The following is a 24210-nucleotide window of genomic DNA, read 5'->3' on the forward strand; positions in this document are numbered from 1 at the left end:
CAACTCCCACAATATGTGTGTTAAGATTAAACAGTCCTTTTGTGGTGTGCTTAACCAAAAAAAAACCTTTGTTGAGCCAATCAAAGGCACATAAAAAAAAAAAATTTAAAGATAAAAGATAAAATCCTGTATTCTGGATTAAAGGGACATAAATGGCAGAAAATAGAATATTCTAATGTGTTAGAGCATTTTAGTAATGCCCTTTTTGCTTGCAAGTAACTATTTGTTTAGCCCCTGCAAAGGGGTTAAACACATAGTTAAAGTCAGCCCAAGATCAGCAGTGCACTACTGGACTGAACACTGTGAGTCAATAAAGAGACAGAGCCAGCAATCACCAGCATTGCTACCAGTAGTGCACCACTGCTCCCGAGCATACCTGGGTATGCTTTCCAGCAACGGATACCTAGAGGGCAAAGTCAATTTGTTAATAGAAGTAAGTCTCTTAAAATTGTGTGCTCTATCCAAACCATCATTAGAAAAACAGGGTTTCAAACAGATTTTGACTTATTTAGCACCAGTTACTAATTTCCCAGTAAACACTCTTCATGTCTAAAAAAACCTGATTCAAGACTTTGCCACTGTTGAAAACATATTTCATCCATCGTAGCGCAGCACATTTAGGCTTTTCTCACTAATGTATCAAGTTTTTGGTGATCTCATTTCCCATTGGCTGATTGTGTATGTAGGTAATTCCAGAACTATTTCTGGCACATGTTGGGCAACCTTAGTATTACTTTGGATAGATTTGCTGAGAAAGCAAACTAATTAGCATAACTGAAAAAAACAAATGCTATTGAAAATTTGGAACTCATTGCCAAAGGAGGTAGTGAATGCCAATACCCTAGATACATTTAAAAATTATTTGGATACATTTTTGTCTATAAACAAAATTCATGGATATGATTGCTAGTATTAAATGGGTCACCTTTTAGTGGGATTATTTAAGCTTAACTGGAGCTTTTTGTATATATTTTAGATTTGTATAGGTTGAACTCGATGGACTTCGGTCTTTTTTCAACCTCATCTACTATGTTATGTATGAATGAATGTCAGATTGTAAAATACTCCTAAAGTGTCGTTCTTACAACTGGCATGGAGTAGACAAATAGTTTTTAAATAAATATTTCAAATGAAGTAAATCGTTTCCTTCAAGCACATTTCTTCATAAAAAGACATTCTGATGCATAAATTACATGATCTAACAATTGGGGTTTTTTTTTATTACTATCCTTAAATAACTATATATTTAACTCTCACTAAGGTCTTAAACACCTAGATAAAGCCTGTTCAGGCACTGCAAGCTTTGCAACTTTTAAGCAGGGCAAACAGCTGGTGATTGGCAGGGTTGTGCAGATGTTGCTTCTGATTGGCTGATCATTGTAGTTTTGCAAGGCTTGCAGCTCCTGAGGAGGACTTTACCTGTGTTTAACCCTTTTTTGTGGGTGTTAAATACATAGGCATCTTGGGTCAATAATGCAAATATGAAATTCTTTGACAAATTTTGTTTATTAGAATGTCCCTTTAAAGAATTAAAAACTGGTAAACAATATATCAGATGTGTGTTATTAGTAACTTTAAAAATAATTTGTTGACTATATCTTTTTTGCCCTAATGTTTTTCAGAGTTCCTGTGACCGTCCCCACTGGCGTCGCCTCGTTTCCCAATGAGCTGGTGCATTGCCCTCTCTATTGGGCGAAGCAGAAATACATCAACATTGTTTCATTTAATTTCATGCCTCAAGGGGGTCATTTTGGGGCCTTTGAAGAGCCAGAAAATTTAGCTAAAGATATTCAGCAGTTTGTGGCTAAAGTAGAAGCAAAGTAGCAGTGCCGAAAATAACGAGCTGTCTGCGGAGTATAGAAGGTGCTGAACACGTCTATCTGGGCAGTACCAGAGGGCAAAGGAAATATCATATAACAATAGTATCGCTTTGTATAAACACTTAGAATCTTACGCTCATTATCAGAGTTCTTTTCAGTCTTTATAAATGTATTAAAGGAAAATGTATAGATTTGCACACATCAGTGCTAACCATAGGGTGAGAGAGGAGGATGCAAAATAATGCTTAACATTTTCTCAAGAATGCAATAGGATTTACAAATATAGTGGAAAGGATTTTGGTTGTTGGTTATACAGACTAAACAATATTAAACCTACAGATTAAAGGGATACAATACCCAAATGTTGAAGCACTTGAAAGTAATACAGCATAGCTATAAAAAGCTGACTAGAATATATCACCTGCACATCTCTATGTAAAAAAGGAAGAAATTGTAAAGGGAGTTTAAGCAACCAATCAGGATGCTAGTCCCAGGACTTGAAAGGGAGCCTGCATGTGGCATGTGTAGGCACAGTCATGCTATTTCACTCCTCAATTGAGAGGAGTTTACTATGAAATTTCAGTGAAATCTCATGAGATCATGGTAAAGTGTGACATCAGCACTGAAGAAGCTGATTGGCTGTAGTTTTTTTTTTTTTATATATATATAACATGCAGCTGACAGTAGCTAAAAAAATAACTGTTTACAGAGCACTTACTCTTGTGAGCTGAAGAAATGTTGAGGTAAAATATCCCTTCTTTTTTACATAGAGATGTTCAGGTGATATTTTCTTGTTAGCTTTTAACAATAATATTTCATCACTTTAAAGTCATCTAGCATATGGGTATTATGTCCCTTTTTAAGGTTTACATTTCTTATTATGAATATATGTGTAAATATATATATATATATATATATATATATATATATATATATATATATATATATATATATATATATATATATATGCCATGCTCTCACTACCAATATCAGTCAAGTGTCCGGGTGCTTCCTCCAAGGAATTGTGAATTCACAGGTCCTTAAAAAAACATTGTATTCATATTTCAAAATATTTTTACATGATGATCAAAAGTCATCATTTTGACTTATTATTAAGCCTTTTTCAAGACATAATACAATAAATTTCAATTTCGGCTACTTTGGTTTCAGCACACCAATGAATCTCTGTGTATATGTGTGTGTATATGTGTATATATATATATATATATATTATACAATAAGGTAATAGATCCTAATGTCAGTGGAAAAACTGAAATGTTAAACTCCATTTCATGCTTGCTCGGTCGCCCATCAGGCTATGCCATGAAGGAGTCTCAGTTGTAATCAAACCAGAAAATCATAGGGTATGAGAGACACGGCATTAAGTGATACACATGTCCCCCTCTAATTGGCTGAGAAACATTAAGTCTGGAGAACAGTCAGGGAATGCAATTGAATCATATGCAAAGCTTATAGTCTGCTTTTAAGTTAAAAGTTTGAATTTTGTTATATTAACTTGTGGTTTGTTTTCATCCTTCCCTAGAATAAATTGAGTGTAGGAACAATAATCGTTTGTATATATTGGCTTCTCTCTAGAATCTGATATATGGAGCAATATTCTATTAGTGATTTATTATATTGATATATTGCATTTGCCATTATAGAACAATAACGCCTACTTTTTGTTTTATTTTGCGTTCTCTTGTGCAAATCTCTTGATTTGCCATAGTTCAGCATCTCAATAGTTCTGATTGTCTAACACAAGCTAAACACTGGGATTACATTCCTATTTCATTTTAGTGGACCAAATATACAACTTAAAAGTAATACATTTATTTCTGGTCATGCCCAGATTGTTCTAAGAACCTCAGTAGCTCTGAGGCTTCCAGTAACTGGTACTTTTAAAGGGACATACATTGGGGGGGGGGGTATAAAAGTAACAATTTAAGCCTAAATTAAGAGTGTCTACACCCAGTACATTGTCTACATGGGAGTGATTAAAAGGCACACACATTGCATGGCATTGGAAGGCACCCAAAGGTTTTTAGCTTTACAGAGCAGTGCCAACACTTTCTGTGAGGCAAGTAATTTAGGTTTATAAATAATGTGGTTATCATTTATGTGAATTGTATAGGCCCACTTGTATTTCCCTTTTAAAGTATATCTAACACCTAACAACATTCATTCATCTCTATATCTTTTTACTTGGTTGAGCTTTCTGATGTTACTGATTTTGTTTAAAAAACTTTAGATACGGAGTGCTGCACAGCTAGTCAGTTAATGTAAGGGCATTGTGTAAATCATTGGTCTTCCTTCTTTATCTGATTCTAACCTCATCAGCTACCTTGTGGCTATAGAAACAAACCCCAGAAAAACCCGCTTATTAACCCATTTTTAAGCCAGAAGCTGCATAGCAAAGAAGAACCTTATGTTTTGCTTGGTGCAAGTTTTTGTTAATAAATATGTATAATTTAGTATCTGAATATTGTGCTTGAATACAAAATAAAGGATTGTTGGTTTCCATTATTTCTTGACCTGTATGCTTTATTGAGTTGCTATGCTCCATTTGAAAAAATACACCTATGGTGCCTTTGGAAGTATGAGTGAAATTATATACATTAAGAATGTTTAAACAGATACTTATTTACAAAATTATATTTTCATTGTACATATAGATTTGTTTTGTAACTGACTGGGCTTTCGAACAGTTACCTAAGCTTACAGTGCTGTACATTTGTGTCCCATTTTGCCATGTCTTCTGGGTCGTATTTTATAGCCCAAGCCACCAAGGCCTATGCCTAGGGCGTCAAATTTGGGGAAGAGGGAGGGGCGGCACATTTTGACTTACTGTGTGATACTACAGGCAGCAGCCAGGCGCATGGGAACATTTTGCTTACCAGTCCCAAGCTACTGCTGTTCCTCCATCGCTGTCTGTCTGAGTTCCAGTGCACCAGTCAGCCCCGACAGTGTGATGTCACACAGGACAACCCTAACCACCAGTTTACTATATTTATATACATCTTAGACTAATCAGCTTAGTCCATACCAGCATTACTTAATAGTACAAAAATCACTTTATCTCTATCTAGCACTAAATAGTGTTTTTGATTGACACGAGCAACTGTTCTGAATGTCACTGTTATAAATGTAATGTAACCTATTGCTAACTGACTCCTGACTAATCCTTCTTGTAATGTTATCTTATATTGATTATAACTCCACATTCTATATTTTATAACTCCACAAGAAGTACATTAGAAAGTTGCTTAATTGCATGCTCTATCTTAATCATGAAAGAAAAATTGGGATTCATATCCCTTTAAACTGTGAATCTAGTACAACTTGAAACAATTATTAGAAAAATAGACATAACAATTAGCTGACCTGTGTATTTGTGTCGCCGAAAGGAAATCAATTTCACTGTACACAGATATGGGGGGGCAGAGAAAATGACTTGATGGTGAGAGCTGGCCTGACATGTGATTGGTCAGCTTCTTCTATTGCATACTGGTAGATATAGTTATTTCCGGTTTTATTATCTAGAGCTGTGGACTAAAGCTGACCATGTCTTAATGGTAAATTTACATTGAAGAGACAGGAAGAGGAGGGTCTACAAAATAACAATGATGCATAGAACAGTTTAAGAATTGCCCATAAAGGTGGAAGGGTTAAATAAAAGAGAAATAAGTTATGCACAATTCCATTTAGAAAAGCATAAACATACAATTACAGTTACACTACCTAGGGGGATGCTGGTCAATGGCCGCAAAGTAAAAAAGCTCTGTGCTAGCACAGTCCTCCTTGAGATGTAAATGCAGCTGAGCCAGGAACACGACTCACCTTTTATCAGGGGTATTAGGACTACCCTGGGGGACACGTGCGTAGGAGAACAGAGGCTGTATTGCGCCTCTGGGGTATTCTGAGAACAGGGCTCCACTCGGGGAGTAATCGGCCACCATATTAAATGCTGTGTGGAGAAGCTTTGATAAGCGACTACTCCTCTCAAACTTATGCGAAGGTGGACCTACCTCAAAAGAATCATCCAGCAGGGGATTGTGAATGGGACTGATTTAGCTGGTGGACACTCACCATAAAGAGGTGATGGGGGTCTGAGTAATAAATATATATATGCTGCAATCTGCAAAAGTGACAGCCATAACTTAGTACATGAGGTCCCTTTTTACACACATCAAGCTATATGGATTATTGCTAATGGGTTAAAGAGGCTACTTGGCTTAGGCTGCTGTTGCAATAGGGGATAATGAGATATAATATCTTATAGTCGCTATCCTTATAACTTAATTAAATGAGAATATAAGGTGAGGTGTTGTACATCTGAAGATGTTGTGTTAATTCATGTACCTCCTGCAAATTGTGTAACATTTTTATATTTCCCTTCATTTGAATCTGAGATTGTTTGTGTTCTTGACTATTTCCTATGAACAATAGTGGCAGAATGGCAAACAGGGAGAAGTACATTTTGTTAAAACTCTGGTTTTGCTTCAACTCTGGCTATAAAGAAATATGTTTAAAACAGAAAAGATTATGAAAGCTCAAACTACTGCCCCTGTATCAATTTCATGGCAAGAGAGTGGAAGAAGTCGAGGAGACACAAGAAACGGTAAATTATATGTAAAGTAACATCTCTACACAAGCTTCAATTCAGCTCTCCAAACTAGAGTCCCTAAAAGAAAAACTAAAGGACTTAGAAAACAGAAGCCGCTGAAATAATTTGAGAGTCTGGGGAATTCCTGAGTCCATCCAATGAACTGCTTGTGCAATGCTGCCCCTTGCAGATTTGCGGTCAATCGGCTGCTAGCAGGGGCTGTCAATCAACCCGATTGTATAGGATTGGGCGGATTGATGTCCGCAGTCTCAGAGGCAGCGGACTAGTTAAGGAGCAGCTGTCTTAAAGGGACAGTCTAGTCCAAAAAAAACTTTCATGATTCAGATAGAGAATGTAATTTTAAACAATTTTCCAGTTTACTTTTATCACCAATTTTGCTTTGTTTTCTTGGTATTCTTAGTTGAAAGCTAAACCTAGGAGGTTCATATGCTAATTTCTAAGCCCTTGAAGGCCGCCTCTTCCCTCAGGGCATTTTGACCGTTTTTCAGAACTAGAGGGTATTAGTTCACGTTTATCATATACATAGATAACACTGTGCTCACGCACGTGGAGTTCCAGTGAGCAAACTCTGATTGGCTAAAATGGATGTCTGTAAAAAGAACTGAAATAAGGGGGCAGTCTGCAGAGCTTAGATACAAGGTAATCACAGAGGTAAAAAGTGTATTTATATAACTGTGTTGGTAATGCAAAACTGGGGAATGGATAATAAAGGGATTATCTATCTTTTCAAACAATAAAAATTCTGGTTTAGACTGTCTTCATAACTGCTGTTTCCGGCGAAAACAGGGGCCATTTGGCCCTTGATAAATCGGCCCCTATGCCTTAATTTTTGGCTTGTTAGGGAGGTATAACTGGTTAGCAGTCTCTTCAAAGGAAAACATAATTTATGTAAGAACTTACCTGATAAATTCATTTCTTTCATATTAACAAGAGTCCATGAGCTAGTGACGTATGGGATATACATTCCTACCAGGAGGGGCAAAGTTTCCCAAACCTTAAAATGCCTATAAATACACCCCTCACCACACCCACAAATCAGTTTAACGAATAGCCAAGAAGTGGGGTGATAAGAAAAAAAGTGCGAAGCATATAAAATAAGGAATTGGAATAATTGTGCTTTATACAAAAAAATCATAACCACCACAAAAAAGGGTGGGCCTCATGGACTCTTGTTAATATGAAAGAAATGAATTTATCAGGTAAGTTCTTACATAAATTATGTTTTCTTTCATGTAATTAACAAGAGTCCATGAGCTAGTGACGTATGGGATAATGACTACCCAAGATGTGGATCTTTCCACACAAGAGTCACTAGAGAGGGAGGGATAAAATAAAGACAGCCAATTCCTGCTGAAAATAATCCACACCCAAAATAAAGTTTAACAAAAAACATAAGCAGAAGATTCAAACTGAAACCGCTGCCTGAAGAACTTTTCTACCAAAAACTGCTTCAGAAGAAGAAAATACATCAAAATGGTAGAATTTAGTAAAAGTATGCAAAGAGGACCAAGTTGCTGCTTTGCAGATCTGGTCAACCGAAGCTTCATTCCTAAACGCCCAGGAAGTAGATACTGACCTAGTAGAATGAGCTGTAATTCTCTGAGGCGGAATTTTACCCGACTCAACATAGGCAAGATGAATTAAAGATTTCAACCAAGATGCCAAAGAAATGGCAGAAGCTTTCTGGCCTTTCCTAGAACCGGAAAAGATAACAAATAGACTAGAAGTCTTACAGAAAGATTTCGTAGCTTCAACATAATATTTCAAAGCTCTAACAACATCCAAAGAATGCAACGATTTCTCCTTAGAATTCTTAGGATTAGGACATAATGAAGGAACCACAATTTCTCTACTAATGTTGTTGGAATTCACAACTTTAGGTAAAAATTCAAAAGAAGTTCGCAACACCGCCTTATCCTGATGAAGAATCAGAAAAGGAGACTCACAAGAAAGAGCAGATAATTCAGAAACTCTTCTGGCAGAAGAGATGGCCAAAAGGAACAAAACTTTCCAAGAAAGTAATTTAATATCCAATGAATGCATAGGTTCAAATGGAGGAGCTTGAAGAGCCCCCAGAACCAAATTCAAACTCCAAGGAGGAGAAATTGACTTAATGACAGGCTTTATACGAACCAAAGCTTGTACAAAACAATGAATATCAGGAAGAATAGCAATCTTTCTGTGAAAAAGAACAGAAAGAGCAGAGATTTGACCTTTCAAGGAACTTGCGGACAAACCCTTATCTAAACCATCCTGAAGAAATTGTAATATTCTCGGTATTCTAAAAGAATGCCAAGAAAAATGATGAGAAAGACACCAAGAAATATAAGTCTTCCAGACTCTATAATATATCTCTCTGGATACAGATTTACGAGCCTGTAACATAGTATTAATCACAGAGTCAGAGAAACCTCTTTGACCAAGAATCAAGCGTTCAATCTCCATACCTTTAAATTTAAGGATTTCAGATCCTGATGGAAAAAAGGACCTTGAGACAAAAGGTCTGGTCTTAACGGAAGAGTCCACGGTTGGCAAGAGGCCATCCGGACAAGATCCGCATACCAAAACCTGTGAGGCCATGCCGGAGCTACCAGCAGAACAAACGAGCATTCCTTCAGAATCTTGGAGATTACTCTTGGAAGAAGAACTAGAGGCGGAAAGATATAGGCAGGATGATACTTCCAAGGAAGTGAAAATGCATCCACTGCCTCCGCCTGAGGATCCCGGGATCTGGACAGATACCTGGGAAGTTTCTTGTTTAGATGAGAAGCCATCAGATCTATTTCTGGAAGTTCCCACATTTGAACAATCTGAAGAAATACCTCTGGGTGAAGAGACCATTCGCCCGGATGCAACGTTTGGCGACTGAGATAATCCGCTTTCCAATTGTCCATACCTGGGATATAAACCGCAGAGATTAGACAGGAGCTGGATTCCGCCCAAACCAAAATTCGAGATACTTCTTTCATAGCCAGAGGACTGTGAGTCCCTCCTTGATGATTGATGTATGCCACAGTTGTGACATTGTCTTATCTGAAAACAATGAACAACTCTCTCTTCAGAAGAGGCCAAGACTGAAGAGCTCTGAAAATTGCACGGAGTTCCAAAATATTGATCGGAAATCTCACCTCCTGAGATTCCCAAACCCCTTGTGCCGTCAGATACCCCCACACAGCTCCCCAACCTGTAAGACTTGTATCTGTTGAGATTATAGTCCAGGTCGGAAGAACAAAGAAGCCCCCTGAACTAAACGATGGTGATCTGTCCACCATGTCAGAGAGTGTCGTAAAATCGGTTTAAAGATATTAATTGAGATATCTTTGAGTAATCCCTGCACCATTGGTTCAGCATACAGAGCTGAAGAGGTCGCATGTGAAAACGAGCAAAGGAGATCGCATCTGATGCGGCAGTCCTAAGACCCAACATTTCCATGCATAAGGCTACCAAAGGGAATGATTGTGACTGAAGGTTTTGACAAGCTGATATCAATGTTAAACTTCTCTTGTCTGACAAGGACAGAGTCATAGACACTGAATTTATCTAGAAACCTAAAAAGGTTACCCTTGTCTGAGGAATCAATGAACTGATTGGTAAATTGATCCTCCAACCATGAACTTGAAGAAACAACACAAGTCGATTCGTATGAGATTCTTCGAAAATGAGAAGACTGAGCAAGTACCAAGATATCGTCCAAATAAGGAAATACCAAAACCCTATTCTCTGATTACAGAAAGAAGGGCACCGAGAACCTTTGAAAAAAATTCTTGGAACTGAGGCTAGGCCAAACAGTAGAGCCACAAAACTGGTAATGCTTGTCTAAAAAGAGAATCTCAGACACTAAAAGTGATCTGGATGAATCGGAATATGCAGATACACATCCTGTAAATCTATTGTAGACATATAATGCCCTTGCTAAACAAAAGGCAGGATAGTCCTACAGTAACCATCTTGAATGTTGGTATCCTAACATAACGATTCAATAATGATAGATCCAGAACTGGTCTGAAGGAATTGACCTTCTTTGGTACAATGAAGAGATAAAATAAAACCCCAGCCCCTGTTCCAGAACTGGAACTGGCATAAATACTCCAGCCAACTCTAGATCTGAAACACATTTCAGAAATGCTGAGCCTTGCTGTGTCAACTGGGACACGGGAAAGAAAAGAATCTCTTAGCAGGAGGCCTTAACTTGAAGCCAATTCTGTACCTTTCTGAAACAATGTTTCTGAAACCAGAGATTAAGAACGGAATTGATCCAAATTTCTTTGAAGAAAACGTAATCTGCCCCATACCAGCTGAGCTGGAATAAGGGCCGCACCTTCATAGGTACTTAGGAGCTGGCTATAGGTTTCTATAAGGCTTGGATATATTCCAAACTGGAAATAGTTTCCAAACTGATACCGCTCCTGAGGATGAAGGATCAGGCTTTTGTTCCTTGTTGAGGAAAGGAACGAAATGATTATTTACCCTGGAAAGAAAGGGAAAGCAAAGTTGACTTAGAAGACATGTCAGCATTCCAAGTTTAATCCATAAAGCTTTTCTAGCTAAAATAGCTAGAGACATATACCTGACATCAACTCTAATGATATCAAAAGATGGTATCACCAATAAAATTATTAGCATGTTATAGAATAATAATAATGCTATAAAATTATGATCTGTTACTTGTTGCGCTAAAGCTTCTAACCAAAAAGTTGAAGCTGCAGCAACATCCGCTAAAAATATAGCAGGTCTAAGAAGATTACCCGAACATAAGTAAGCTTTTCTTAGAAAAGATTCAATTTCCCTATCTAAAGGATCCTTAAATGAAGTACTATCTGCCATAGGAATAGTAGTACATTAGCAGGAGTAGAGACAGCCCCATAACCTTAGGGATTTTTGTCCCAAAAAACTCTAATCTGTCAGATGGCACAGGATATAATTTGCTTAAACGTCTAGAAGGAGTAAATAAATTACCCAAATTATTCCATTCCCTGGAAATTACTTCAGAAATAGCATCAGGGAGATAAAACACTTCTGGAATAACTACAGGAGATTTAAAAACCTTATTTAAACGTTTACATTTAGTATCAAGAGGACCAGAATCCTCTATTTCTAATGCAAATAACACTTCTTTAAGTAAAGAACGAATAAATTCCATCTTGAACAAATACAAAGATTTATCAGCATCAACCTCTGAGACAGAAACCTCTGAACCAGAAGAACCATTATCAGTATCAGAATGATGATGTTCATTTAAAAATTCATCTGAAAAAAAGAGAAGTTTTAAAAGACTTTTATGTATACTAGAAGGAGAAATAACAGACATAGCCTTCTTAATGGATTTAAAAAATAAAATCTCTTATGTTATCAGGAACACTCTGAAAATTAGATGTTGACGGACAGCAACAGGTAATGTAACAGTACTAAAGGAAATTTTATCTGCATTAATAAGTTTGACATGACATGCAATACAAATAACAGCTGGAGAAACAGATACCAAAAGTTTATAGCAGACTTAGCTTGGTAGCTCCAGCACTGTGCAGTGATTTTCCTGTAGTATCTTCTGACTCAGTTGCAACGTGGAACATCTTGCAATATGTAAAAGAAAAGAACAACATATAAAGCAAAATTGATCAAATTCCTTAAATGACAGTTTCAGGAATGGGAAAAAAATGCCAGTGAACAAGCTTCTAGCAACCAGAAGCAATAAATAATGAGACTTAAATAATGTGGAGACAAAAATGACGCCCATATTTTTTAGCGCCAAAAAAGACGCCCACATTATTTGGCGCCTAAATGCTTTTGGCGCCAAAAATGACGCCACATCCGGAACGCCGACATCTTTGACGCAAAATAACGTCAAAAAATGACGCAACTTCCGGCGACACGTATGACGCCGGAAACGGAAAAGAATTTTTGCGCCAAAAAAGTCTGCGCCAAGAATGACGCAATAAAATGAAGCATTTTCAGCCCCCGCGAGCCTAACAGCCCACAGGGAAAAAAGTCAAATTTTTGAGGTAAGAAAAAATATGATAATTCAATGCATAATCCCAAATATGAAACTGACTGTCTGGAAATAAGGAAAGTTGAACATTCTGAGTCAAGGCAAATAAATGTTTGAATACATATATTTAGAACTTTATAAATAAAGTGCCCAACCATAGCTTAGAGTGTCACAGAAAATAAGACTTACTTACCCCAGGACACTCATCTACATGTTTGTAGAAAGCCAAACCAGTACTGAAACGAGAATCAGTAGAGGAAATGGTAAATATAAGAGTATATCGTCGATCTGAAAAGGGAGGTAAGAGATGAATCTCTACGACCGATAACAGAGAACCTTATGAAATAGACCCCGTAGAAGGAGATCACTGCATTCAATAGGCAATACTCTCTTCACATCCCTCTGACATTCACTGCACGCTGAGAGGAAAACCGGGCTCCAACTTGCTGCGGAGCGCATATCAACGTAGAATCTAGCACAAACTTACTTCACCACCTCCCTTGGAGGCAAAGTTTGTAAAACTGATTTGTGGGTGTGGTGAGGGGTGTATTTATAGGCATTTTAAGGTTTGGGAAACTTTGCCCCTCCTGGTAGGAATGTATATCCCATACGTCACTAGCTCATGGACTCTTGTTAATTACATGAAAGAAAGAGAGTTTATATTTTACTGTGAAAATGTTGGTTAATAACCAAAATAACCATATAATGTAATGATCACCAGTCATGCTTACCTTGGGAACATGTTATTGCTATCGGCAGTAGACCCTCACAAATCTCCTGTAATATTTTGTTTCTCTGTCAGGCCCTATGCTTTAATTTACTTATTCATCTGCACCTTAGGCATATACTCTGATACATATGACATATGGCTATGGTTCAGTTTTATTAACAGTTAATGCTAAGGGGCTAAACAGCCATAACAAGCAAAATATTGCCCTTAGAAATTTTGATGGAAAAAAAAGACATAATATTCTTATAGAAAACTCACTATATCCAGGGCAGGGAACCCAAACATTTTCATCTTAAATACAGGGATTCATATTATGCATCTAACAAGATTAAGAAAACTGGGATACAATATTAATTTAAAAAAAAAAGGCTTACTAAATTTAAAGACAAATAAGGTAGATATTTAATTTTGCTAGAAACCTTACACAATTGCCCTATTACATTGGTAAGCGCATATGCTCTTAACTCTAACCAAGATAAGTTTTAAGAAGATTAATGTATAACTAGGAGTAGGTAAGGGGTTCATAATAATGAACCTTGTTAAAGTGTATATAGAACACCTGTGAGGCATACAAAGGGGTACCCTGGGGAGAATTAATGAGTATTAAAGCTCATCAGGTTAAAACACGAGGAGTGTGTATTAAAGCTCATCAGGTTAAAACACGAGGAGTGTGTATTAAAGCTCATCAGGTTAAAACACGAGGAGTGTATGAAAATTGGAAACCCTTCATCAATTTGATCCCACTAATAGCTCTATTCTTGAAGAGTTTGAAACTCTTAGAGTTAGGATCCAGTCCCTTTTAACAAATGAAAATAAAAGACATGCCATAAAAATGTAAAACTTATTACGAGGGACAAAATAGGCGTAGTAGATTATTTGCATTTAAACTGAAACTGAGAATTAAAGGACCAGTAAATACAGTACCTGGGTATCTCTTCAACACCGAAAGCAAATTTGATAATAGCAGTACTGGAACTGTCTGAAATACAAATGAAACATTTTAGGTTTCATATCCCTTTAATAAAAAGAATTGTAAAAACATTACCTAAAACAATTAGGTAAGAGACTAAAAGATACTGAAAAATAACAGTAAGAACAACACAGTGATAATATTGGGACATTTTTAGTGCATTTGGTGGGGGGCAATGCCCTTACTGCCCCAATAGACAAACTACCACTGCCCTGGTAGTAACTAAAATCTGTACTAGACAGTTATATTTATTCCCTAGCTTGGCTAGTTAGTTAATAACTAAGTACAAGTTGTATCATACGTGCTCATATAACAGTTATATTTATTCCCTAGCTTGGCTAGTTAGTTAATAACTAAGTACAAGTTGTATCATACGTGCTCATATAACAGTTATATTTATTCCCTAGCTTGGCTAGTTAGTTAATAACTAAGTACAAGTTGTATTGTACATGCTCATATAACAGTTATATTTATTCCCTAGCTTGGCTAGTTAGTTAATAACTAAGTACAAGTTGTATCATACGTGCTCATATAACAGTTATATTTATTCCCTAGCTTGGCTAGTTAGTTAATACCTAAGTACAAGTTGTATTGTACATGCTCATATAACAGTTATATTTATTCCCTAGCTTGGCTAGTTAGTTAATAACTAAGTACAAGTTGTATCATATGTGCTCATATAACAGTTATATTTATTCCCTAGCTTAGCTAGTTAGTTAATAACTAAGTACAAGTTGTATCATACATGCTCATATAACAGTTATATTTATTTCCTAGCTTGGCTAGTTAGTTAATAACTAAGTACAAACAGCTGTATTGTACATGCTCATATAACAGTTATATTTATTCCCTAGCTTGGCTAGTTAGTTAATAACTAAGTACAAGTTGTATCATACGTGCTCATATAACAGTTATATTTATTCCAAATAAACTATGGGATGGAAAGAGGAACAAAAATAAATTTAGTAAATTTTATGTGGTGCAGACCCTGAAAAACACATTTTTATTATAGAGAAGAAAGAGCAAGAATAGAATACACTTACGTATCCTCTTAAAAAGACGGGTTTCAGCACTCAAAGAGTTAAATATAATAACAACAGTATCACACTTAGTACATTTAAATAATTCTTAGTAATTTATTTTGGTTGTTTCCACTTAAGTGCATAAGCTCAGCAGATAAGTCCTTGAAAAGAGACTGCATCCATAATAAACGTTTTATTGTTCCATGAATATGTTAATAGTACATTGTGTAATGTGAAAGATGCACGTTAATAAAAAAAAAGCATGGCCAGCTTATAAACAATTTACATGGATAGATATAACTACGAAAAGACGCTAGTTGCAACACCCTTACCAGAGGGTAGCCCTGTACTCCTACAGGAATCTGCTACCTTGGTTTATAGATGGGGATCCATGCAAATTCATTTTACATCAACAAATCAATGGCAACACCTCTCTCAGAGGATAACTCAATATTTTATTTGGAAACCTGTTATCGTGAGAAAAAAGACCTGAGGATCTATGCCAGAGATTAGAGAACTATATATATATATATATATAAATATATATATATACACACAAACAAATGGCTTAACATATAGCCGTATATTATAACATGCCAAGCCAGAGGATAGCACCACTCTTAATAGAAGGTCAAAGCTATCATGGTAGTCATAAGGAATCCATGTTCATTATCTAGTAAATATGTAGCAAACCATATGCAGTTATAAACTTAGAAAGCGTACAGTATAAGTGCTAAGCTTAACACATATAAAATGTATCATGTATTAAATGCCAGGTTCCCAAGGACTCCACCTTGTGCTGGTAAACATATCAGTTCAGTTAGATTCAGCACTTGTTGTCAGGTGTTGTGCTTATTAGTTTTAAAACACCTTCGTTCCATAGCAACCTTGTATCAAATGGCAACAAAGTTATTCCATTAATACGTTACTGTAAAATTTGATCATCAAGTGAGTCCTCCACTCTGGAAACCAATGGCAAAAAGTAAAGGCAAAGTATTTTATTCAGCCAACTGCACGCTTGTACATCCGTGTAAACTGGAAAGCCGGTCCAAGCTTGACAATACTGACGTCACAACCCCTGCCGTTTTCAGAGGATATGTAAGTGTATTCTCTTCTTGCTCTTTCTTCCTATAATAAAAAAGTTATATTTATTCCCTAGCTAGGCTAGTTAGTTAATACCTAAGTACAAGTTGTATCATACGTGCTCATATAACAGTTATATTTATTCCCTAGCTTGGCTAGTTAGTTAATACCTAAGTACTAGTTGTATCATACGTGCTCATATAACAGTTATATTTTTTCCCTAGCTTGGCTAGTTAGTTAATAACTAAGTACAAGCAGCTGTATTGTACGTGCTCATATAACAGTTATATTTATTCCTTAGCTTCGCTAGTTAATAACTAAGTACAAGTTGTATCATACATGCTCATATAACAGTTATATTTATTCCCTAGCTTGGCTAGTTAGTTAATAACTAAGTACAAGCAGCTGTATCGTACATGCTCATATAACAGTTATATTTATTCCCTAGCTTGGCTAGTTAGTTAATACCTAAGTACAAGTTGTATTATACATGCTCATATAACAGTTATATTTATTCCCTAGCTTGGCTAGTTAGTTAATACCTAAGTACAAGTTGTATCATACATGCTCATATAACAGTTATATTTACTCCCTAGCTTGGCTAGTTAGTTAGTAACCAAGTACAAGTTGTATTATACGTGCTCATATAACAGTTATATTTATTCCCTAGCTTGGCTAGTTAGTTAATACCTAAGTACAAGTTGTATCATACGTGCTCATATAACAGTTATATATATTCCCTAGCTTGGCTAGTTAGTTAGTAACCAAGTACAAGTTGTATTATACGTGCTCATATAACAGTTATATTTATTCCCTAGCTTGGCTAGTTAGTTAATAACTAAGTACAAGTTGTATCATACATGCTCATATAACAGTTATATTTATTCCCTAGCTTGGCTAGTTAGTTAATAACTAAGTACAAGTTGTATCATACGTGCTCATATAACAGTTATATTTATTCCCTAGCTTCGCTAGTTAGTAACTAAGTACAAGCAGCTGTATCATACGTGCTCATATAACAGTTATATTTATTCCCTAGCTTGGCTAGTTAGTTAATACCTAAGTACAAGTTGTATTATACGTGCTCATATAACAGTTATATTTATTCCCTAGCTTGGCTAGTTAGTTAATAACTAAGTACAAGTTGTATTATATGTGCTCATATAACAGTTATATTTATTCCCTAGCTTGGCTAGTTAGTTAATACCTAAGTACAAGTTGTATTGTACATGCTCATATAACAGTTATATTTATGCCCTAGCTTGGCTAGTTAGTTAATACCTAAGTACAAGTTGTATTGTACATGCTCATATAACAGTTATATTTATTCCCTAGCTTGGCTAGTTAGTTAATACCTAAGTACAAGTTGTATTATACATGCTCATATAACAGTTATATTTATTCCCTAGCTTGGCTAGTTAGTTAATACCTAAGTACAAGTTGTATTATACGTGCTCATATAACAGTTATATTTATTCCTTAGCTTGGCTAGTTAGTTAATACCTAAGTACAAGTTGTATTATACGTGCTCATATAACAGTTATATTTATTCCTTAGCTTGGCTAGTTAGTTAATAAGTAAGTACAAGCAGCTGTATTGTACATGCGCATATAACAGTTATATTTATTCCATAGCTTGGCTAGTTAGTAACTAAGTACAAGTTGTATCATACGTGCTCAAATAACAGTTATATTTATTCTCTAGCTTGGCTAGTTAGTTAATAACTAAGTACAAGTTGTATCACGTGCGCATATAACAGTTATATTTATTCCATAGCTTGGCTAGTTAGTAACTAAGTACAAGTTGTATTATACATGCTTATATAACATTTATATTTATTCCCTAGCTTGGCTAGTTAGTTAATAACTAAGTACAAGTTGTATCACGTGCGCATATAACAGTTATATTTATTCCCTAGCTTGGCTAGTTAGTTAATAACTAAGTACAAGTTGTATCACGTGCGCATATAACAGTTATATTTATTCCCTAGCTTGGCTAGTTAGTTAATAACTAAGTACAAGTTGTATCACGTGCGCATATAACAGTTATATTTATTCCCTAGCTTGGCTAGTTAGTTAATAACTAAGTACAAGCAGCTGTATTGTACATGCTCATATAACAGTTATATTTATTCCCTAGCTTGGCTAGTTAGTTAGTAACTAAGTACAAGTTGTATCACGTGCGCATATAACAGTTATATTTATTCCCTAGCTTGGCTAGTTAGTTAATAACTAAGTACAAGTTGTATCATACATGCTCATATAACAGTTATATTTATTCCCTAGCTTGGCTAGTTAGTTAATAACTAAGTACAAGCTGTATCATACGTGCTCATATAACAGTTATATTTATTCCCTAGCTTGGCTAGTTAGTTAATACCTAAGTACAAGTTGTATCATACGTGCTCATATAACAGTTATATTTATTCCCTAGCTTGGCTAGTTAGTTAATAACTAAGTACAAGTTGTATCACGTGCTCATATAACAGTTATATTTATTCCCTAGCTTGGCTAGTTAGTTAACAACTAAGTACAAGTTGTATCACGTGTGCATATAACAGTTATATTTATTCCCTAACTTGGCTAGTTAGTTAATAACTAAGTACAAGTTTTATCATACATGCTCATATAACAGTTATATTTATTCCCTAGCTTGGCTAGTTAGTTAATAACTAAGTACAAATTGTATCACGTGCGCATATAACAGTTATATTTATTCCCTAACTTGGCTAGTTAGTTAATAACTAAGTACAAGTTGTATCATACATGCTCATATAACAGTTATATTTATTCCCTAGCTTGGCTAGTTAGTTAATAACTAAGTACAAGCTGTATCATACGTGCTCATATAACAGTTATATTTATTCCCTAGCTTGGCTAGTTAGTTAATACCTAAGTACAAGTTGTATCATACGTGCTCATATAACAGTTATATTTATTCCCTAGCTTGGCTAGTTAGTTAATAACTAAGTACAAGTTGTATCACGTGCTCATATAACAGTTATATTTATTCCCTAGCTTGGCTAGTTAGTTAATAACTAAGTACAAGTTGTATCACTTGCGCATATAACAGTTATATTTATTCCCTAACTTGGCTAGTTAGTTAATAACTAAGTACAAGTTGTATCATACATGCTCATATAACAGTTATATTTATTCCCTAGCTTGGCTAGTTAGTTAATAACTAAGTACAAGTTGTATCACGTGCGCATATAACAGTTATATTTATTCCCTAGCTTGGCTAGTTAGTTAATAACTAAGTACAAGTTGTATCATATGTGCTCATATAACAGTTATATTTATTCCCTAGCTTGGCTAGATAGTTAATAACTAAGTACAAGTTGTATCACGTGCGCATATAACAGTTATATTTATTCCCTAGCTTGGCTAGTTAGTTAATAACTAAGTACAAGTTGTATCACGTGCGCATATAACAGTTATATTTATTCCCTAGCTTGGCTAGTTAGTTAATAACTAAGTACAAGCAGCTGTATTGTACATGCTCATATAACAGTTATATTTATTCCCTAGCTTGGCTAGTTAGTTAGTAACTAAGTACAAGTTGTATCACGTGCGCATATAACAGTTATATTTATTCCCTAGCTTGGCTAGTTAGTTAATAACTAAGTACAAGTTGTATCATACATGCTCATATAACAGTTATATTTATTCCCTAGCTTGGCTAGTTAGTTAATAACTAAGTACAAGCTGTATCATACGTGCTCATATAACAGTTATATTTATTCCCTAGCTTGGCTAGTTAGTTAATACCTAAGTACAAGTTGTATCATACGTGCTCATATAACAGTTATATTTATTCCCTAGCTTGGCTAGTTAGTTAATAACTAAGTACAAGTTGTATCACGTGCTCATATAACAGTTATATTTATTCCCTAGCTTGGCTAGTTAGTTAACAACTAAGTACAAGTTGTATCACGTGTGCATATAACAGTTATATTTATTCCCTAACTTGGCTAGTTAGTTAATAACTAAGTACAAGTTGTATCATACATGCTCATATAACAGTTATATTTATTCCCTAGCTCTGCTAGTTAGTTAATAACTAAGTACAAATTGTATCACGTGCGCATATAACAGTTATATTTATTCCCTAACTTGGCTAGTTAGTTAATAACTAAGTACAAGTTGTATCATACATGCTCATATAACAGTTATATTTATTCCCTAGCTTGGCTAGTTAGTTAATAACTAAGTACAAGCTGTATCATACGTGCTCATATAACAGTTATATTTATTCCCTAGCTTGGCTAGTTAGTTAATACCTAAGTACAAGTTGTATCATACGTGCTCATATAACAGTTATATTTATTCCCTAGCTTGGCTAGTTAGTTAATAACTAAGTACAAGTTGTATCACGTGCTCATATAACAGTTATATTTATTCCCTAGCTTGGCTAGTTAGTTAATAACTAAGTACAAGTTGTATCACTTGCGCATATAACAGTTATATTTATTCCCTAACTTGGCTAGTTAGTTAATAACTAAGTACAAGTTGTATCATACATGCTCATATAACAGTTATATTTATTCCCTAGCTTGGCTAGTTAGTTAATAACTAAGTACAAGTTGTATCACGTGCGCATATAACAGTTATATTTATTCCCTAGCTTGGCTAGTTAGTTAATAACTAAGTACAAGTTGTATCATATGTGCTCATATAACAGTTATATTTATTCCCTAGCTTGGCTAGATAGTTAATAACTAAGTACAAGTTGTATCACGTGCGCATATAACAGTTATATTTATTCCCTAACTTGGCTAGTTAGTTAATAACTAAGTACAAGTTGTATCATACGTGCTCATATAACAGTTATATTTATTCCCTAACTTGGCTAGTTAGTTAATAAGTAAGTACAAGTTGTATCATACGTGCTCATATAACAGTTATATTTATTCCCTAGCTTGGCTAGTTAGTTAATAACTAAGTACAAGTTGTATCACGTGCGCATATAACAGTTATATTTATTCCCTAACTTGGCTAGTTAGTTAATAACTAAGTACAAGTTGTATCATACATGCGCATATAACAGTTATATTTATTCCCTAGCTTGGCTAGTTAGTTAATAACTAAGTACAAGTTGTATTATACGTGCTCATATAACAGTTATATTTATTCCCTAACTTGGCTAGTTAGTTAATAACTAAGTACAAGTTGTATCACGTGCGCATATAACAGTTATATTTATTCCCTAACTTGGCTAGTTAGTTAATAACATACACCTAGATTACAAGTTTTACGTTCCGGTTTTTACGTTGAAATGCCCATTTTTTCTGCATTAAAACTGGAACGCAGCCATTACGAGTCTTGTCGGTATAGCTGTACCGCAAGCATTTTAGCCTGTAAAGCAACGTCAATCCCACACTCAAAAAAATTATGTTTTTGCATTGGATTTCTATAGCGCTGGTATTACAGGTTGTGCAGTGAGGCTAAAATGCTTGCATTCCAGCCTATACGACACAATCCGTTTCACTATCTGAGACCAGTAGTTATGAGTTTTGCTCAACAAAACTGTTACAAAGTACACTAACACCCATAAACTACCTATTAACCCCTATTCCGCTGCCCTCCCGTATTGTAAACACTATATTAAACCTATTAACCCCTAATCTGCCGCTCCCGACATTGCCGCCACTAATAAAATGTATTAACCCCTAATCCGTCGCTGCCCAACCTCGTCACCACTATAATAAAGATATAAACCCCTATTCCCCCACACCCCAACATTGCCCACACTATAATAAAGCTATTAACCCCTATTCTGCCGCTCCCCGACATCACCGCCACTAAATAAAGTTATTAACCCCTAAACCTCTGGCCTCCCACTTCACTGCCACTAAATACACCAATTAACCCTTAAACTGCCAGCCCCCCACATCGCAAAAAACTAAATTAAACTATTAACCCCTAAACCTAGCAACCCACAACCTTTAAATTAAAATTACAATATCCCTATCTTAAAATAATAAAAACTTACCGGTTAAAATTAAAAAAAAAAAATAAGTTTAAACTAACAATTAACCTAATAACTATTATACTAAAATTAAAATAACTATCAATTAAATAAACTAAATTATCCATTAAAAAAAAACTAACACTACTAAAAAAAAAAAATTACAAAATTACAAAAAATAAAAAATACTAAATTACAAAAATAACAAACATTAAGTTACGAAAAACAAACGAAATTATCCAAAATAAATACAATTACACCTAATCTAATAGCCCTATAAAAATAAAAGCCCCCCCCCCCCAAATAAAAAAAACCTTAGCCTACAATAAACTACTAATAGCCCTTAAAAACATAATTTATGTAAGAACTTACCTGATAAATTCATTTTTTCTTTCATATTGGCAAGAGTCCATGAGCTAGTGACATATGGGATATACAATCCTACCAGGCAGGGCAAAGTTCCTCAAAATGCCTATAAATACACCCCTCACCACACCCACAATTCAGTTTAATAAATAGCCAAGCAGTGGGGTGATAAAGAAAGGAGTAGAAAGCATCAACAAAGGAAATTTGGAAATAATTGTGCTTTATACAAAAAAATCATAACCACCATAAAAAGGGTGGGCCTCATGGACTCTTGCCAATATGAAAGAAATGAATTTATCAGGTATGTTCTTACATAAATTATGTTTTCTTTCATGTAATTGGCAAGAGTCCATGAGCTAGTGACATATGGGATATCAATACCCAAGATGTGGAGTCTTCCACTCAAGAGTCACTAGAGAGGGAGGGAATAAAATAAAAACAGCCATATACCGCTGAAAAAATTAATCCACAATTCCAAAAAATAAGTTTATTTTCATTTTTGAAAGAAAAAAACTTAAATCAAAAGCAGAAGAATCAAACTGAAACAGCTGCCTGAAGAACTTTTCTACCAAAAACTGCTTCCAAAGAAGCAAATACATGAAAACGGTAGAATTTAGTAAATGTATGCAAAGAGGACCAAGTCGCTGCTTTGCAAATCTAATCAACTGAAGCTTCATTCTTAAAAGCCCACGAAGTGGAGACTGAACTAGTAGAATGAGCTATAATTCTCTGAGGCGGGCTTGACCCGACTCCAAATAAGCTTGAAGAATCAAAAGCTTTAACCAAGAGGCCAAGGAAATAGCAGAGGCCTTCTGACCTTTCCTAGGACCAGCAAATATAACAAATAGAGTAGAAGTCTTCCTGAAATCTTAAGTAGTTTCAACATAATATTTCAAAGCTCTCACCACATCCAAAGAATGCAAGGATCTTTCCAAAGGATTCTTAGGATTAGGACACAAGGAAGGGACAACAATTTCTCTACTAATGTTGTTAGAATTCACAACCTTAAGGAAAAATTCAAATGAAGTCCGCAAAACCGCCTTATCCTGATGAAAAGTCAGAAAAGGAGATTCACAAGAAAGAGCAGATAGCTCAGAAACTCTTCTAGCAGAAGAGATAGCCAAAAGGAACAACACTTTCCAAGAAAATAGTTTAATGTCCAAGAATGCATAGGCTCAAATGGAGGAGCCTGTAAAGCCTTCAGAACCAAATTAAGACTCCAAGGAGGAGAAATTGATTTAATGACAGGCTTAATACGAACTAAAGCCTGTACAAAACAGTGTATATCAGGAAGTATAGCAATCTTTCTGAGAAATAAAACAAAAAGAGCGGAGATTTGTCCTTTCAAGGAACTTGCAGACAAACTCTTATCCAAACCAACCTGAAAAAACTGTAAAAATTCTAGGAATTCTAAAAGAATGCCAGGAGAATTCATGAGAAGAACACCATGAAATGTAAGTCTTTCAAAATCAATAATAAATCTTCCTAGAGACTGATTTACAAGCTTGTAACATAGTATCAATCAGTGAGTCAGAGAAACCTCTATGACCTAGTACTAAGCATTCAATTTCCATACCTTCAAATGTAATGATTTGAGATCCTGATGGAAAAATGGACCTTGATATAGTAGGTCTGG

General features: G+C 35.4%; 1 protein-coding gene across 5 annotated transcripts in view; it reads left to right on the plus strand.

The window, feature by feature from the left end:
* Positions 1–4346, plus strand: part of EPHX1 (epoxide hydrolase 1) — a 336659-nt gene extending 332313 nt beyond the window's left edge. For all 5 annotated transcript variants that reach the window (XM_053712614.1, XM_053712612.1, XM_053712615.1 and 2 more), the window contains one exon: positions 1623–4346. In XM_053712614.1, coding sequence (XP_053568589.1) covers positions 1623–1824 — 202 coding nt within the window. In that variant the 3' untranslated portion in view covers positions 1825–4346. The remainder of the gene's footprint in view (positions 1–1622) is intronic.
* The last annotated feature ends 19864 nt before the right edge of the window (positions 4347–24210 follow it).

This window comes from Bombina bombina, chromosome 4 (genome assembly GCF_027579735.1).
Source record: "Bombina bombina isolate aBomBom1 chromosome 4, aBomBom1.pri, whole genome shotgun sequence".
In the NCBI taxonomy this organism is placed as follows: domain Eukaryota; kingdom Metazoa; phylum Chordata; class Amphibia; order Anura; family Bombinatoridae; genus Bombina; species Bombina bombina.